General features: G+C 31.6%; 1 protein-coding gene and 2 pseudogenes across 7 annotated transcripts; 1 reads left to right on the top strand and 2 right to left on the bottom strand.

Moving 5' to 3' along the window:
* Window positions 1–301: 301 nt before the first annotated feature.
* LOC111280678 (multiple organellar RNA editing factor 8, chloroplastic/mitochondrial-like) lies at window positions 302–2,165 on the bottom strand (annotated as a pseudogene).
* Window positions 2,166–4,804: 2,639 nt separating this feature from the next.
* LOC111280429 (GDP-L-galactose phosphorylase 1-like) lies at window positions 4,805–14,032 on the top strand. 7 transcript variants are annotated; one of them, XM_022867814.2, is made up of 9 exons: window positions 4,847–4,902; window positions 5,065–5,132; window positions 5,290–5,698; window positions 9,818–9,939; window positions 10,015–10,074; window positions 10,200–10,424; window positions 11,100–11,279; window positions 12,753–13,004; window positions 13,666–14,032. In XM_022867814.2, exons 3-9 carry the CDS (start codon window positions 5,461–5,463, stop codon window positions 13,858–13,860), a joined length of 1,272 nt encoding a protein of 423 aa, XP_022723549.2. In that variant the 5' UTR covers window positions 4,847–4,902; window positions 5,065–5,132; window positions 5,290–5,460; the 3' UTR covers window positions 13,861–14,032. The 7 variants fall into 7 exon arrangements, with proteins under 7 accessions (XP_022723548.2, XP_089613059.1, XP_022723552.2 ...); XM_089756935.1 differs by having other exon boundaries at window positions 4,851–4,902; window positions 5,307–5,698; window positions 13,669–14,032; XM_022867813.2 differs by lacking the exon at window positions 5,065–5,132 and having other exon boundaries at window positions 4,805–4,902.
* Window positions 14,033–14,403: 371 nt separating this feature from the next.
* On the bottom strand, window positions 14,404–17,107 carry LOC111280428 (putative receptor-like protein kinase At1g30570 pseudogene; annotated as a pseudogene).
* Window positions 17,108–17,987: the final 880 nt, after the last annotated feature.

The following is a 17,987-nucleotide window of genomic DNA, read 5'->3' on the forward strand; positions in this document are numbered from 1 at the left end:
AATATCAATAAAATAAATTAAAATTGATCACGTGACACAATTAATATGTCAAAATTAAATACAAATTTTTGTTTTCTTTCTTTTTTTTCTTTTTTTTTTCCTCTCTCTAAAATTTATCTAAAAGTTCAAATAACTGTAATTCAATAATTGATTAATTTAATTTTACCACATGATTAAATTTCATCTAATTAGAATTTTAATTGAGTTAAAATTAAAGATTAAGAACTCAATTGATTTAAATAAAATATTAAAGACATAAATAATTTTTTATTATAGTTTAAGGACATTGTTCTTCCTTTAACCTAAAAATTAATATACAAAAAAAAAAAAAAAAAACACGTTAAGTTATACAATAAAATATAAATATTTTGTAAAAAGATATAAAAATTACAGTTATAAATACATTTGTATTATGTAATTTGCAAATAATGAATTTTAATAATTAACAAAATATAATTATATTAAAAATAGATATTTTTAGGGTGAATAACGCTAAACTAAACATTAATAACCTTCCACACATTATTATGTTAACAATTAAGCATCCAAAATTTTCGCCTTCTTTGTCCTCTCCTCCCCTTCCACAAGCAAGAATTTTAACCTACAGCAACAGCATACTGCAACAATTCCCAAAAACACATTTCCACCTTTTTCTTTTGCTTCATGAAGAATATATATTGCGGGGCTGCATGTTCTCCCTTCTTCTCTCATAGTTTCTTGATCGAGGCCTATCATTTCGCCTATTTCTTTCATTTGCTCGAGCATTGTTCCTCACCCATTCCTCATGATACTTTGGATCATATGGAAGTGCTTGCCCGTTAATGAAAGGTTCCCCTGAAAAATGATAGCTTATTAAAAGTACTAATAGCTTAAAACAAAAACATCCAATGGAAGAAATATTAAAGATAAAAAATCAAAACAGACCTCCATAATCCTTATTCATCACATCCAAGTAGGAATCAGGAAGAACCTACCTAACCCCAGGAAGTTCTGTAGGAAAATAAAAAATTATGAAAACATCCGTAAAAGCTTTAGTTAAAACTTCATTTTGACAAGAAAATTTGATAACTTAAGAGGACATGCACCTTTGATCTTATATGAGACTTCCTCAGACACAAGAGCTCCAAAGGCATAGTAGTGTCTGGTAGAAACTGAATAAATTTTCATTCTTACTTCCTCCTCACTGTATACGGGAAACTCGGGAAATAAACAAACCATAATATACAAAGTAACGCATGCACTTCTCATTACAAATATCATTCCGTTGTGGAGTGATAATAAAACAAGTACATATAGAAAGCCATTACTAAAAATACTAAAATTGCAATGGTTAGATGATAAGTTACAATCACCATGCTGATAAATGGAGTTTTTGCCACTAATAGTAATCTAACATGACGCAGTGCATAAAATCTAACCTAAGAGACCTTGTAAAATAAGCATCATATACTTTCAAAACAAAGAGTAATCCAGCAATCTCTAATCTCAATAGAATCATTTTTCTCATAAAAAAGATATGGTAAAATATAACAATGAAACTATCGTAACTATTTCATCAGTATTATAAAACAAATACATGAATAAGTAAGGATCTATAAATATAACTAATAAAAACCAAAATCAATTAGTAAAAATAAGTTTAAAAATTTAACGCACACATAAAAGTAAAATCAATAATAATAACTGCCCCCCACTTGAGTCAGGGTTTTGATATAACGATCAATATTATCATCCCTCGTAGCATTCTCTGTAGGTGGCTCCATCACGACGAGCCAATGCTCAAAATCACAACCGTCCAGCAAAATAGTTTCTTTCGGGGGCCGATTCGAGTAGTTCGGATTTGGATCATTGAGGGAGGACCTGACTGTTCGGGTGGAGAACTATTTGACGGTAGGAGAAAGGGAGTCACCAACAAAAAGAGAAAAGAAAGGTGGGGCACGGAAGCGACGAAGGAAGAAGTGGGGAGAGGGTGGCGATGAAGTGCTTAGAGGTTTGGAGGAGAAAGCTACAGCGGAGGAAATGGAAGATAAATAACGGCAGACAGGGAAGAGGAAGGAAGAAGGGTTTTTGGTTTTGGAGAGGATAGCCATTCGGGAGACTGAGAATGTTCCGAGTATAGGAAGTAAAGAATGAAAAAGGAGGGTTTTGGGAGGGTTTATATAAAAGATGGGAAATTAGATATTTTATTTTACGTTGAATCTTTATTTAATTATTATTATCTCTCATTTCATTCATTTATTTTTTTTATATAATATTTTTTAGTGTTTTTATTTATATATATATATATATATATATAATGGCAGTGTATTTTTAAAATAAGAGAAAATAATTTTCATGCCAACAGAACAATGTTTCAAATTTTGTTCATGCATAAATTTTTTTTTTTAAGTTTTATAATGTTTTAATTTTAATTTTTTCTTTTTGCAACGAAAAAAATTATCAAATTGGTTTATAATAAATCATATCAAGTCTTAATAATATTTGTAACGATATTTTCATTAAATTAAAAAATCGAATGATAATTAAATTATATATGTCAAATTATTTTTTAATTATTAATATACTTATATAAAAATTTTATATGATAGGAGATTAAAGTTAGTTAAAACATACTTTATGCCACCTTACACGTTTAAGCTTTTAAATGTCCCAAACATATTTTTAAGAATATTTAAAAATATGAAGATATTAATTATAAAATGTATTTTAATATTAATTTTAAATCAAATAGTCTTAAAAATGATTTCATGAGCACGCTGGGCTATTGGCAAGGTTTTGGTGGCATTAATTGATGTTAATTCAATTCATGATCACTTTTAATATTAACGCCTAATATTTTATTATTTTTATATTAAAAAATAAGAAAATTGAAGTCGAATTCTTTATGTAGAGAAAACATACGTCAAATTTTGAGCCAAAGACTATATCACGTCAACAATTTATTTTAATTATTTACCTTCGCATTGTTATTGTTCATTTATTGCATATACGATCGTTAGTAACAAGAATAAAAGTCAAAGATATAGAATCAGTGTCGGTAATCTAATTTGTTTTTTATGAATTTTGATTCGATCATCAATTTTTTTTTAAAATTAAATTTTAAGTCAGATCAAGTTTTGTTAAAAAAAAATTGAGATCAAATTAAATTTGAGTTTTAGATAAATTAGATTCGATATTTATATAAAAGTTAATTTTTTTTATTTTTTTTATTTATATATATTTATATAATTATATATTTAAATATTTATATTTAAAAAATAATATTTTATATTTTAAAAAATAATATTTTATATTTTAAAAAATAATATTTTATTAATTTCGAGTAAGATCGAATATGATTTATACAATGTCAGATCGGATCAGAGTCTAATATAAAAAAATAAAAATATTCTGAATCGAGTCAGATTCAAATTTAATGGATACAAAGTCGGATCGAGTTCGAGACGAATAAAAACCTGTCTCGATTCGATCCGTTGTTAATCCTATATAGAAGTTGCATAAATTTTATTATTTTTTTTAATTTAAGATTTTTTATGTTTAATAATTATTTTAAATTTTAGCTAATTTAAAATCGAATCGGATTGAATCTCATAAAAAAATAAATTCTCCTAATGTCTATTTTTTGTATTTATAAAATTTAAAATCGATGTCTTATTTAAAGAGAATCGAGATCTTACCTAAATTATTTACTTTAATATTTATCTAATGTGTTGGAATATTCTGATTTTGGGATGTGATGGGAGTTTCATATGATAATATATGAAATTCCCATCACATCCCAAAATCAGAATTTCATATGATAATGTAATTAATAAGTGTATAAATTGTTTTTCATGAGACGTTAGAGAGATATCAAGATTTCCCGAATCTAATCTTCTTGTTGATGTTCCTTTTAGGGTTTATGAAATGAACCAGGGAAGGTTTTCTAATGGCGCATGTTTCCTTGTGACCTTTATTCAGTCAGTATGAATGGTAATAAATAGTAAATAAATAGATATTTATTATTATTATTATATTTATTTATATTGGATTTAAATAATTATAAAAAAATTAATTAATTCGTATAAAAAATTTATTATTCGTGATATATTTGAAATGAATATGAATAATATTTTTTTAAATATTTAATAGTAAAATTTGTCTAAATTTTAATAAATAGTATTGAATATATGAATTTATATTCATCTATTATCTATTTATATATGTAAAATATATAAAATTTTATATTTGTAGAAAGTTTAGACCATAAAAAATAATTTTTATTTATTATTAATTAAAAATAAACTTAAATTTTAAATTAAATTCTTATTTATTTTATATTTTAATAAAAAATTTAAATAAACAAATATTTTAATAATTTTAGATATTTAAACAAATAATACTTATGTAAACGGATTCGAATTTGAAATTATCCATTTATGTATTAAAATATATAAAATTTTATATTTATAGAAAGTTTTAAATCTTAAAAAATAAATTTTATTTATTATTAATTAAAAATAAACTTAAATTTTAAATTAAATTCTTATTTGTTTTATATTTTGATAAAAATTTCAAATAAATAAATATTTTAAAGATTTTATATATTTAAATAAATAATATTTATTTAAATAAATTTAAATTCAAATAATGATATTAAATTTAAATAAATATTATACAGATTTAAATATTATTAATATTAATCGGATATGAATATCTAAAAAAAAAAAAAACGCTCCACTCCCTGTCACTCCTCTTTCTATTTTATTCTATTTTATTAAATAAAATAACACGTGGCAACTACCTATTCCACACAAACGAAACAGAAGATTATCTAAAGTGTCAAGCAATTCCAAATCAATACGCATCAAGAGGAAGTGAGATAGAAGGGGAGCAGCGACGACATTGTGAAAATAAAAAAAGGTGTGTAATTTCTAATTTCATTTTTAAACTTAATTTCTCTTTTTTTTTTCTCTATCATTTTCAATTTACACCATTAAATTAATAAAAATTTGATGTTGCCGGCAATATCTTGAATTAGTTGAAGATTTTCCTGTTGTTTTATTTGGTATAAATTTATCACAGTTACGAAGATAGAAGACAATTATCAAAATTTGGAATGCTGGTGATGTTACTCTGTATATATGTTCAAGGTTTTCCTTTACTTTTAATTGGATTTAGGGTTTCATATCAAAATGTTTTAGGTTTAGTTGTTATAAGCATTAATTTTTATGGCATTTTGTGTTTTTATTTTTATTTTTTTTCCTGTATCTTGGAGCTGTGCTTGATCTGCTGTCTAATGGTTTTCAGTTTTTACCTTGGAAAAGACTTTGAAACAGAGGAGGGAATCTGCTGGTCCAGTTGGGGCTGGCTTTGTTGATTTAAAAACGGCTCTAAGGAAAGAAACTTGTGCAAAAATTACAAGGGGCAAGCAATGTATGCAGGCTTTTCCTAAATTCTTGATTGCATCCCCTTCATTTCATGGTGGTCGTGGTGCCCTACCTTCATCCGGTGGGCATCCCGCTGATCTTACTTTCCTCGCTGGTGGTGGCTGCTGATTCAACCATCTGCAAAGTTGTGAGTGGAGCTACAGTATTTTATTGTTGTTGTAGAATACTTTTTGTAAGGATGGTTACAGTGAAATGGCTTGAAGATAACTGCTTTCTGGTGAAGAATGAAAAGTCTGAGCAGCTAAAACATTCTCACTTCTTTCTTCAAGGTTAGTCCTTTTTCTGTCTTTGTTTTTGTTTTCTTCGGTGTTCATATATTGAATTAGAATGCATTACCGTTTAAGTGTTTTTAGTTATGTTATTGTAACAGGTAAAGTATTAGAGAGTTCCTTATTGACCAATATTTGTGTCAATTTTGAATTTCTGATTCTCCTTCTGAACAGAAATGTGATTCTAAGATTTTTGGTTTATTATTTTTTTCTCCCTCAACTATGTCTTATGTGTCACTGCATGTTCTACTGCCTTTCATTACCTCATTGCTTTTCCAGTTGTAGTGTATCTTCACCCTTCCGTGGTGTTTCTTTGCACTATTAGCATAATTCTTGTTTTTATCACCTCCAGTCAAAATGTGTCTTCACCTTTCCATGGTTTGAATAATTTTAATGTAAATTACAAATTCCCCCTGGCCTTGCAAACATATTGATGTTTTACATATATCCTTATGGTCCTAAAACATATGTTTTTCATCTGATATGCCACAAAGTGCCAATGATAATGTTCAGTGATGTCTGAGGGAGACAATCATAAAGGAGTTGACGATATTTAGGGGATTAGGTAATCCTTCAAGTTAAATTATGAAAAATCATAATCAATCACTATTCATTGGCTCATGTGTACAATAAGAAATAAAAATAATACTATTAAATGGATATAATTGATCTATTCAAGAGTTTAAAAAATTCTTGGTCGAGTTGAAGGTTTGCTCATAAATCAAATGAGTCTTGTAATAGAGCTAGAGTTTTATTCACACTGATGCAGAGTGAACAATGTCAAAATTGAATGCCAATGAAGTTAAACGATGTAGGAAGAATTTTGGTGATCTGAAATTCAAAGCACCAAGCCTAAAAACTCTAGTCTCAATATCTCAATTATCAGAAGCTCAATAATCCGAAAATCTTTTTTTTTTTTCAATTTGTTCAATGGGGGAATTTTGTTATTTACATTTTGTAGTATCATCATATATTTTAACTATTACCATCATAGCTGCGGTCTCCATTTCCCAACTGTTTTTTCAGCTTTTCTGTTTCAATGGATTTTAAAAATTAATGCAGGTATTCACTATCACTTCCTTAATGTGTTCTTTTTTTTCCTTTTACATAAATTTTAAAACCTCCTACTAGAAAACATTAGAACTGTGAAGGAATCAAACTATGTGTGTACTACTTGCCCAGTAAAAGCTTTTTAAATGTTTGTTTCTTTATTTAAATGAGCATGCTTAAGCTCCATTTTGAAGCTTATGAATAAGTAGTCTAGCTTGTAGTCCGTAGCCTAACTTTGCTCTTAGCGTAGTGGCCTTGTCATTTGTATTTGTTATTACTTTCAATTGTTTTTAATTTTATTTTTTTCTTCAATAAAAAATTGAAAACAACATATATATGAGAAGATTTCTTTCTCTCACCATTTTATACTGCAATGTGGTGATTAAGAGTTAGAATATTGGCTATATACAGGAGTGGAGAGGATCTGGCATTACAGCTTCCACTCCCTTATGCTTTAATATATTTTACTTAGTTCTATGTGGGTCCTGTTACTAGCGATTCTCCCAATTTAGTTGTGTAAGTTCCCTCATTGCTTGCTGTTTTTTTTTTTTTTTGGATATGATTAAGATTTTACGATGATCTAGGCCTACAAAGCTAAAATCACGCATTTAACGCATCAACATTGTGCTTGAAAATGACTTAGTGCATGCAGCATGAGAAAGGTGTTTCTTGAACTTAAGATTTTATTTTATGAGTTCAATTATAATTTTTATATAGATTTAAGATCGTGTTAGTTACCCATTTGTTACACAAACTATATGTTCAATTTGGTATCTAAAGCTAAAAGGGCATGCAATTAGGTATTCAAACTTTGTTTATGTTTATATATTTGCACATTTAACTAACATCATTAGTTTATGTTTGTCAACTTGCACATTTAACTAACTTCATTAGTCAAATGTGTGATATGTCCAAACATAGCAAATAAGAATGGGCCATGTGTCTAAAAATTGCCATGTCATTTTTTCTTTTTTTTTTAAATTATTTTAATTGTTGAAATTTAAATAATAATAAAATCTGGAAAAATTTTCAAAAGGAAAAAAATCCAGAAAAAAAAAGAAAAAATTAAATAAAAGGACAGAAAGAGGGAAATTGGGGAGAGAGGGGGAAGGGAAGAGATAGAAAGGGGAAGGGATGACCATCTTTGACTGCCACTTTCCTTACCCCTTAACTTCTCTTGCTCTCTTTCCTTCTATCTCCTTACTCAATTTCCCTCTTTCACTCCCCCCGGTTCTTTTGTAATTTTTTGTTTTTTATTTTCCAGACTTTTTAATTCCATGGAAATTTTTTTTTAAATGATGTGGATTTTCTAGACATATGTTGCGTTCTTATTAGCTGTCTTTGGATACATCACCCATTTAACTAATAAAGTTAGTTTCAAGTGCAAATTGATAATGGGAAGCATAGTTCGAGCACCTTATTGTGTATTTTCAAACTTTAGGTACCAAATTGAAATTTTGGTTATAGTTTGGGTATCAAATGATTATTTAAACCTTTTATATTATATTGTTTTTATATTAAATAGTTTTCCTTATTTTCTAAGTATAAGAACCTTAGGATATTTGGTATTTTGCATTTCTACTTGATGGTTAGAATGTGTAGAATGTCGATTGATATTTTTGAAATTATCTATTTGTATTATCGTTTGAGAGTCCTTGTCCTACATAATGTAGTATCTTGATATGTTGAGTTCGATCAGATTCATGAGTTGAACTAATGATAGAATGTTCAAGCCATGCTTGAACAATGGAAAACCTGGTTTGACTTGGCTTGGCTGTTCAACCTGGCAAGGCATGCTATGACTTCTGAAAACTGAAAGCAAAGGCCTTGTTCAACTCTCGGTCGATTTCTATCTTGTTGTGTACCTTTTTTTTCTTTTTTCTTCCGTACTCAGCTGGTCTGTTACCTGGTGTTTTATGCATCTAAAAAAATGTATTTGGTAAATAGTAACACGATTTGTATCATTTTTTACTCTAAAAGTTATGACATGTGTTTGATAGAATGAAAAGGGATGGTCATTTTTCTTATGTTTTCAGGTATCTGTAAATCTTAATGCAAAGCTACTCAAAAAATTAAAGAATGAAGAAAATTTGAAATCTTACGAAGAAAGTCAATAACCATTTTTCTTTTGTTTGTACCTGAAACAAAAAAGTAATGAATTTTAAATCTTAATACAAAGCTACTCAAAAAATTAAAGAATGAAGAAAATTTGAAATCTTACGAAGAAAGTCAATAACCATTTTTCTTTTGTTTGTACCTGAAACAAAAAAGTAATGAATTTACCTATTAGCAATGGGCTAAAATTTTTTTAAGGCAAGTTACTTGCCTTCTGTCATCCAATAAGAAAGCTTATGAGAATCCTAAAGAGATCCTTCGACTCTATTTGGTGTTTAGAATTGGTGTACAATTTAGATTACTAGGTTTGTGTATCCTTTGATTGATATGATAGATGGAAATTTGATTCTAAAGCATAGTAGTTACTTAGTTCAATGGAGAAGATATCTGAAAGAAAAACAGTTTCAGAGAAAGTCGTTTCGTGATTAAGTGGCACAATTTAATGTTTTCTACTCATGCTTAATGCATCTGTTTAGATGGTGAGAGAGAAAAAGAAGACCATGAATCTAGTAATCTCTGGAATATGTGGTATATTAATGTATAAAGGCTTGCTTCTTATTGTAAGATACGAAAATCAAATTCTTTATTGATTGGCATCATTTTATGATGTACACAAGTCTCATGCATTTTAGACTTTCAGTTCCTCTTGTGAGGAGTATAGTAAGTTTACTACACTTGCCCTTCATCAAATTAGGCGACATGCTGATGTTTGGCATTTTTTCTATAGAGCAAAGCTCTCTTTGTATCTAGCACAATGGATGTGCAATTCCATTTGCATTGGAGTAAATAGCACTATTTTTTTGTTACTGTTGTGCCGACACAGATGTTATAGCTATGTAAAGTAAGTTTTATTGAGGACATGCTAAAAGGATGACTAGTTCATTGGACTCTTAACATATGATAGTTTTTCTTTCCTTCAAATGTATTTTTGAATATCTTGAATGATTTTTACAGGTATGAACTTCCCTATTTACTGCTTTGGTAGCCAATCTCTTGAGGAAGACACTTCGTTTGAAGGTCTTTCATGCATCGCTGAGGAAGAACAAAGTATGTTGGATGCTTTTCTGCTATCTCAGGTATAGGACAAATATTTAGCTATACTTGTTGACGTCTATTCAACACCTTTATTCATCTTTCCTGTTACTTGGCAGTGGGAAGACCGGATGTGGAAAGGTTGTTTTAGATATGATGTGACAACCTCAGAAATTAAGGTACTAGTTACAGTAATAGGGCTCTTCCAGTTCTGAAAATACATACCTTTTCAGTCTTTGTTTATTTTTTAGTATAAATTTGGGACTATGGTAGAGATGCATATTTTCTGTGTTGCATTATGTAGGTCATAGCTGGAAAGATGAAGTTTTTCTCTCAGTTGAATGAAGCACAGATAACAGATCATCTTGCAAAATCTGAGGGCGCACTCCCTGCATGGGATCATTTTGTGTTTGATGGCATGAAACACCCAGAGGAATTGCTGTTTTGTCTTGCCGGCAGTAAGAAGGCAAAATCTGAGCTTATTCATGTGGCTTCTGTGCCTGATAGTGCCATCTTAGTCATCATCAATGTAAGGCCAAGTGTTGCTTAACTTTTGACTGCAAGTTTATTTATTTTGTGAAGATGGTATACACCCCTATTATCAATCTTGTGATATATGCTGTGAAACATTGCTACTTATTGTCCTGACAAATTACTGCAAATATTTAAATGGAGAGAAATTTTATTCCATCTAATCTTTTCTTTCAACAAAAGAGAATTGGAGGGGTTGGGATGTTCCACATAACATAAACTACAAACATGCAAATGATGCTGGAATGACTTGGATCCACACTGGCTTGGTTGTGTCATTCCCGTATCCCATCTGCATTAAGTTTCCCCTGAAGGAATGATGTGTCTACCTTGATACCAAACCTGTCAATCCAAACTTCATTAAGGTTCAGTCCCTTCTCTTTTTCATGATCTTTCAAAGTGGCTTCTATTTCTGTGGCAATGGAGAGCTCTTCCTGTGTTTTAACCTTCAAGCCTACCAGCTTGGGATGGGAACAAGAAAATACCATACAATAGGAGGTGGTATAACCCAAGAAGAACAACAGGCTGCCCCTTGTTGTGTCACTATATCTTAATGGCTGTTAGATATCCATTATAAGTATTAATTTATGTCAATGGTATTTTATTAATATAGTTGGTTCTTTAAGTTGTATTTGTCTGATACATGCAGTCTTTGGGTTTTTTTTTTTTTAAGGTAACTCCGGTTGAATATGGCCATGTCTACTTGGTACCTTGTACCTCAAACAGACGTTATCAGCACCTGGATGCAAGAACAGTTGAAATGGTCACAAGGATTGCTGCAGAAATTAATAACCACTCATTTCGCGTGTTCTACAATTGCTATAGACCTAATCGTTCTGATGTATATTTTCAGGTATTAAATCCTTTATGGCTGTTCAGTTTTGCTTTATTTTGCATGTCTAATGGTATGTTGTTTTGGCTTCAAAGTTAGTGAATTATATTTTAGAATATTACTACAATCTGTTATGGCTGTGTAGTGGTGCTTTATGCCATGAAAAAACTGAGATTTCAAATGTTTTTATGGGAAAATTTTGAATTTGAAATGCCTTCTTTTGATAAATTTAGAAAAAATTTTTTAGTCAATGATAAATTTAGAAATTGAAATTCAAGATTTTAAACAATCTTAGTTTAGAGAGAGTGGTGGTAATTCTAAATGGGTTGAATTTGGCTAATACAACCTCAAAAGTTAATTTGGAATATTGTGTTTGGACCTGTAAAATTCCAAGTGATTTGGCTCAAACTCAGACCCAGTTCTTTAGGTTGTTTTTAGGAACCAAAATTTGGTTTTTAATTTTATATTTTGGATTTCAATTATTTTGATTTAAAACTTTTGAATTTGAAATTCTTGTTTGGATAGATTTAGGATTTGACTTCAAAATTTTAAAATTGGTAGATTCTTAATTTTGCTAAATTTGACAAATGTTAACCTCAAAAAGTAATTTGAAATTTCAAGGTTTGAACCTTTTAAAATTCCTAGTAGATTTGGCCCAAATCTAAATTCATCTTTTTAAGTCATTCCCACATAATATATTTGGATTCTAAAATTCAAACCCAAATACCAACCCCTACTATTGGTTCCTGAACGGGCCATTAAATAATTCCTAAAAGTATTTTTTTTTAATTTTAAAATCCAAACCATACTGCAGCCTGTCCAAATGTTGATTTCCAATCCGATAATATGGTTGCATTGAGAGTTTGATTTTAAACAAAGGGATTGGAATTTGAAATTTAATATAAATTATATGATAAAAACATACGGGGCATTTCACAACAGTTAGAAGTATGGTTAAACGCCCCTGCCCCCGCCCCATAATAATAATAATAATAATAAGCTTGTTACCACAACAGTGTCAGCAACATCAACTTCAGATTATATGCAGCTGTAGACTTTATTATTGATATCTTTTTAATTTTAAATTTTTGGAGCGATGGGTTAAGAAATCTGTTTCAATCACTCTGCTTTATTCCTAGATTTGATAGAGCACTGGTCTAGTTGTTACTTAAGGTTTTATGCCTCTTAAAATTCCATCACTTTTTTCCTAATATGCAAGTTCTGGTTACTGAAACGTACCATTCTTGCTTCTTTTTGTTTAATGCTTTAGATTCTTTCACTGTAAATGAAGGTCTTGGTTGTAAATGTTAGTTATTTTTGCTTTGGGGGATCAATGAATGCGTGTAATGGATGGCCTGTAACAAAGTCAATTTCATAGATAAATACCTATATCCGTTTTTCAAATAATACCAGTATGCTATTCCTTTAAGTAGGTATATTCTTTGTTCTTGATACATCCTATAGCTATCATGATTCTTTAATTTAATGATGCAGGCTTGCTACTTCTCTGACCCTTTACCTGTGGAGTTCAGGCCTGTAGATACTCTCTTAAGTGGTGGGAGGAGAGGGATTCACATATGTTCTGTCATCGATTATCCTATTAAGACCATCTCTTTCCAAACCACCCGTAATCTCAAGATAATGGCAGTCGCTATTTCTGAGATTTGTTCTCATTTAGAGGAAAAGAACGTTCAGTATAATCTGATGATATCTGATTCTGGCAAAAAGATTTTTTTGTTTCTTCAGGTAAGTAAGTCTGTTCAAAGCTTGGAGATTTTTTTTTTTCCTCCTACTGGTGAAACTTGATATCTGATTAGTTTTTTTTTTCACAGTTGAGTAGAATGATTCACGTACATACATATGCATAGATTTATATGTACATGTGTTTGTATTTCTTGCTCCAGTATGAAAGGGGACTGTGTAGTCAGTTTCAACCTTTCCAAGGCAGTTGTCCTTTAAAACTTTGGGTTAATTATGCATTTGGTACTTGAATTATAGCCAAATGTTTGATTTGATACTTAAAGTTTAAAAATAGGCAATTAGGCACTTGAACATTGTGTCCATAAACCAAATTTCAAACGGAAGATTGTTAATTTTTGAGCATAAGAGGGTAGTGCAGCATCTGTAGCATCGATGCGGATGTCATTTTTGAAGAACAGCAGGACGAAAAATGCAAAGCTAATCTCACAGATGATGTATAATGGTTTCTATGATGCATATAAATAATCTGTAGTCACAATGAAATTCATGGCCACAAACTTTAGTTGCATTTCCCCCATACTCTGTTTGTTCTATGTTTTTGTCCAAATTTCAAAACATGTCACCCTAGATTCCATGACAGGTTCCTTTTCCAAAATTGATATTTTCTTGAATACTGATCATGGATTAATTTGAATCCATCCGACAGCAGCCATTTGCAGCCCCACATGCAATTTCAGCTTGGGAATGTGGGGGTTACTTTTTGTTCAAGAACAGGTATGAATTTGATGAAGTTACTGAGGATGCAATGCTTAAACGACTGAGCTGTTTCTCCCTCAACGATAACGACTTTGAAGCTGTGAAGCAGCTTTGTTGCAGCATTGCCAGTAAATTTGATATTTGATCTCAAAACTTTTCAATGCATGTTTGATGACCTACTTGCTATTGGCTTGTTATGCTTGTTTGTTTTTAGAGGACCAAATGCTATTGTTATATCTGTTTGTTTGTTCATGTATGTTGTTTTCGAGTCTTTCTTAACTTTCAGCATTAAATCCAAGCTTGCTTTTTTTTTTTTTATTAATTTCCTATTCCTATTTAAATCATTAAAAATTAGTAATAATTAACCTAATTATCATTGAAAATTAATCTTTTGTCTACTGAAATAAAAGATAATATAGATATGATAGCAATCATGAAGGTACAAATTTTTAACTTCTTATTTTCATATATACAAGTGTTAAGATTGGATTCCTATATTTGATTCTTTTCATACAAGAAATACAAAATATTACTTTCTAAAATCATAAAAATTTAATAAATACAAAATATTTATTCAATTATTACTGTTCACTTTATTTACTTTCACCGTTAACCTCCTTTCTTAACATACACTTAAGCTAACTTGCAAGTTAAACAACATTCAACTTCTTAACGAATTTCATCACTATCAATTGAAACTTATCATGGTTTTCTCATATTGCTGCATGGTGGTAATTACGCCAGGAAACTTCCGGGTTTAATACAGCAAAAATAAAAGAATTTTCAACTACTAGTATATGATAATAATAATAATATTGTGAAGGGAATACAATTACTATAATAGCTCTTCAATGGTCATCAGGCTAGCTGAGCTCACCATGAGAGTGACAGCCACCTGTAGCCGCTTCTGATAAACCAGAATTTCCATCAAACTGCCTATTTTCAGCTTCTCACTCTTCCATATCTCCCGAGGCCCGACTGCTTGAAAAGGAATTATCGTCCATGGTGTTGGCAGCACGCATCCATGCTTGATGAAGTTGCAAGACATACACCAAGTACCACAAAACTTCCCCCATGGTAGGCCGCTTCTTCCCTTCATCTTCAAGACATTTTTCTGCTCTCTCTCCAAACTTCTCCATTGATTCTGGAGAATATTTTCCCCTCAGATTTGGGTCAATAATGGTTTCAAGCGACCTTTGTCTCTGCCACCTCGTTGCTCACTCTGCAAGATTTATCTGGTCTTTTGGCAAGCTAGGATTTATAACAGCACGAGCACAAACAACTTCAAACAACACTACACCAAAAGACTAGACATCGGATCTCTCAGTCAACTGCTGCCTGTAAAAATACTCAGGGTCAAGATATCCGAAGCTCCCTTTCACTGCAGTACTAACATGGGTGTGGTTCAGAGAAGGACCAGTTCTCGAGAGCCCAAAATCTGACATTTTTGCCACAAAATTTTCATCCAACCAAATGTTGGTTGTTTTAACATCCCTGTGAATAATTCCCCTCTCTGATCCTGTATGAAGGCAGTGCAGTCCCCGGGCAGCACAAATGCATGCTTCTAATCGCTGCTTCCAAGTCAATGGTGGGACATCATTTCCAAAAGGATGACTTCTAAGAGTCCCATTGGCCATTTACTCATAGGCGAAGATCATCTCATTTTGTTCATCACAAAATCCAATCAAGGAGACCAAGTGCCTATGTCTAAGGTTTGAAAGCATCTCAATCTTAGTATGAAATTCAGCAAGCCCTTGTTCAGATTGTGGATTTGCCCGCTTTATTGCTGCAAGGGTGCCATCTTCCATCCCCCCCTTTGAATACTTTACCAAAGCCCCCTACACCAATCACTAAACTTTCATCAAAATTATTTGTTTCTGCCCGAATCTCTGCCAGTGTAAATTGCTTGCCAACTCCAGTGGAGGCCATAGATCCATTTGGATTTTGAAGTCTAGACGATCCCTAGGCATTAGCAGTGCTTTTTAAAATGGAGCCATGAAGGAACAACGGTCGCCACCCAGGCATGTTGTTTTTAGTGTCACCTGATTCTTTTCCTTGCTTTTTGCAGAAACGAAATATAAGAGTAACAGCAACTGCAAGAATGGCAACAGGGGCTACACCTGCAACAATTTCCACCCAAAGAACCCAAGATTTTGAAGTGTAAGTTGAACTCCCAGTTGAATCATATCTCTGCATGTGGGCAAGATTTCCATTTCGGCTAAGCTTGAAAATCTGCAGCCCGTTCAAGAGAGCATCAGTGTCTGAAGCACCTGCTGCTGTGTGACGACCAAGTTGAATCCAGAGGCTGTTGATTTTTGAAGAAACTGCATCAAAATAATCCTGATGATAAGCTTTATTTATTCCACCTGCCTTCACAACAAGGTCATAATTATTCGCTGCAGTCCGGTTATTTATGTAGATTCTGAAAATTCTCTGGCCTGGCTTATCATAAACCAGCTCACAGAAGTGTAAGCGGATTAAGTAATCAAAATCAGGACCCACTTCAAACCTCCAAGAATTGAACCTTTTCTCCAAGACTTGGGTGTTGGACATGCTTCTTGCTGTTTCGTACACAGGAAAAGGTGCCAATGAAGAAGCATTTGCAGAAGCATAGGTAATATTAGAACTGTTGTTTATTTCAGAACCTGCATTTGCTGTGATCATATAGCCAGAATCCACATCCCATGTTCTCCAATAATCCCAATCCTAACTAGGATTAATCTCAGGACCCCCCACATTCAACCTATACATAGTTTCAATTCCCCTACCACTTAGATTTAGATTTGCATCATTTCCACCACTTTACTAACTGAGTCTGCAAAAAGCTTATCAATCATAGGGACCATCTCTATGGCGTTAATGAAACCAAATGATTCTTTTTCCGGGGCGAACTCAATCCAAAGCATATCCGAATTGATAGGTAGAATATACTCGTTAACCAAAGAGAACGAGCTGGAATTGCTTCCTGAAGTTTGGAGGTACAAATTATTGTGTGCAATCTCACCAACAACATTAAATTGTGCTAGGAGTTTCAGACCTTTTGCAACAACATCGAAAGAAGATTCATTTACACTGTGGTCCTCAAAGGAGAAGGGACAGAAATGAAGCCTCAAGAAATAGTTCCCCTGGATTCCATTAAACGTGTAATTCAGTTCATCAATGAACAGGCGGGCAGATTTATAGAGTGGCACAAAGATTGAATCACCACTAAGGGTGAGATTATTATCAGAGGTCAAGTCACCAACGTATTTTCTACCATCCTCATTGACACTAGAATTTGAACCACAATTTATCAGCAAAGACTTTGACTGAGCTTCTCCACTTCTAAAAAGTGCAGATAATACCACAACAAGGAGCAAGGACAACAACTCCCTGCCTTGGACCTTCCCCATTATCACATTCCCTCAAGCAACTAAACCCTTTTTCCCTCTCTTTCTTCTATATTCTTATCAAGAAAACAAGATGAAAAGGTTCCTAATTGAATAGCAGCATGTTACATAAACTACTTTCAATTTCCAAGAAATGCATCAAAGCTTTACCCTTTATCATTAAGCCTTAACAGAAGAAGGAATTCATTAATAAAATGTACCACAAATATTTGGGATTTGTATCTCAGCAATTTGAACAACATGCATTTCCCTTTAGGAGCAAAAACATAAATTTACCTCAGTGGTTTCAATCTGGGCATTTGATTTTTCCCCTTGAAAACCATAAACAAAGTAGAAAATCCTGCCTGAAAACTCTCTTGAAAAACTTTTTGGTCAACTGAAAAAGAAGTAATCTTGCAGATCTACACCAAGTTGAGCTGAAAATAAAAATAAAGGAATGGAACATGAGAGGTAGAAAGATACCGAATCAGGTGAGTAGGAGGGCTAAGACAGATATCTCTAAGAGAACAAAAAAAAAAAAAAAAGAAAATAATGATAAGGTTGTCTGAATAAAAAACTAGAACATGGGCTGTTGTTTGGAAACATATTGGAAAAGTTCACTTCATCTGTTACATGTTTAGGAAAGAGCCAAGAATCTGACAAAATTAAATCTGCAGTTTTTTTATTCTATTAATTAAAAATGAATAATGTTTTGAAACTGTTGTTTCTCACTCTCTTCCAATGTCATTTTATATGTTCACCCTGTTTTAGAAGGCTGACATAAAAGAAGTGCTATTAGATACGGCAACGAGTCCGGCGGGTCAAAATGGGTTTTTCGTTTTTTTTTTTTTTGAATTTGATTTAATTTTATAAAATAAATATTTGAATTTAATTTGATATTAAA

The sequence above is a fragment of the Durio zibethinus genome, chromosome 28, assembly GCF_047325235.1.
Source record: "Durio zibethinus cultivar Kanyao isolate XHJ-2024 chromosome 28, ASM4732523v1, whole genome shotgun sequence".
In the NCBI taxonomy this organism is placed as follows: Eukaryota; Viridiplantae; Streptophyta; class Magnoliopsida; order Malvales; family Malvaceae; genus Durio; species Durio zibethinus.

Bases quoted from the DNA above. Each gene is read 5' to 3' on its own strand.
- LOC111280429 (XM_022867813.2), top strand. From the start codon at position 5,461: ATGGTGGTCGTGGTGCCCTACCTTCATCCGGTGGGCATCCCGCTGATC. The intron at 10,075-10,199 runs GTACTAGTTACA...TGCATTATGTAG, and splicing joins TGACAACCTCAGAAATTAAG to GTCATAGCTGGAAAGATGAA. The intron at 10,425-11,099 runs GTAAGGCCAAGT...TTTTTTTTTAAG, and splicing joins CCATCTTAGTCATCATCAAT to GTAACTCCGGTTGAATATGG.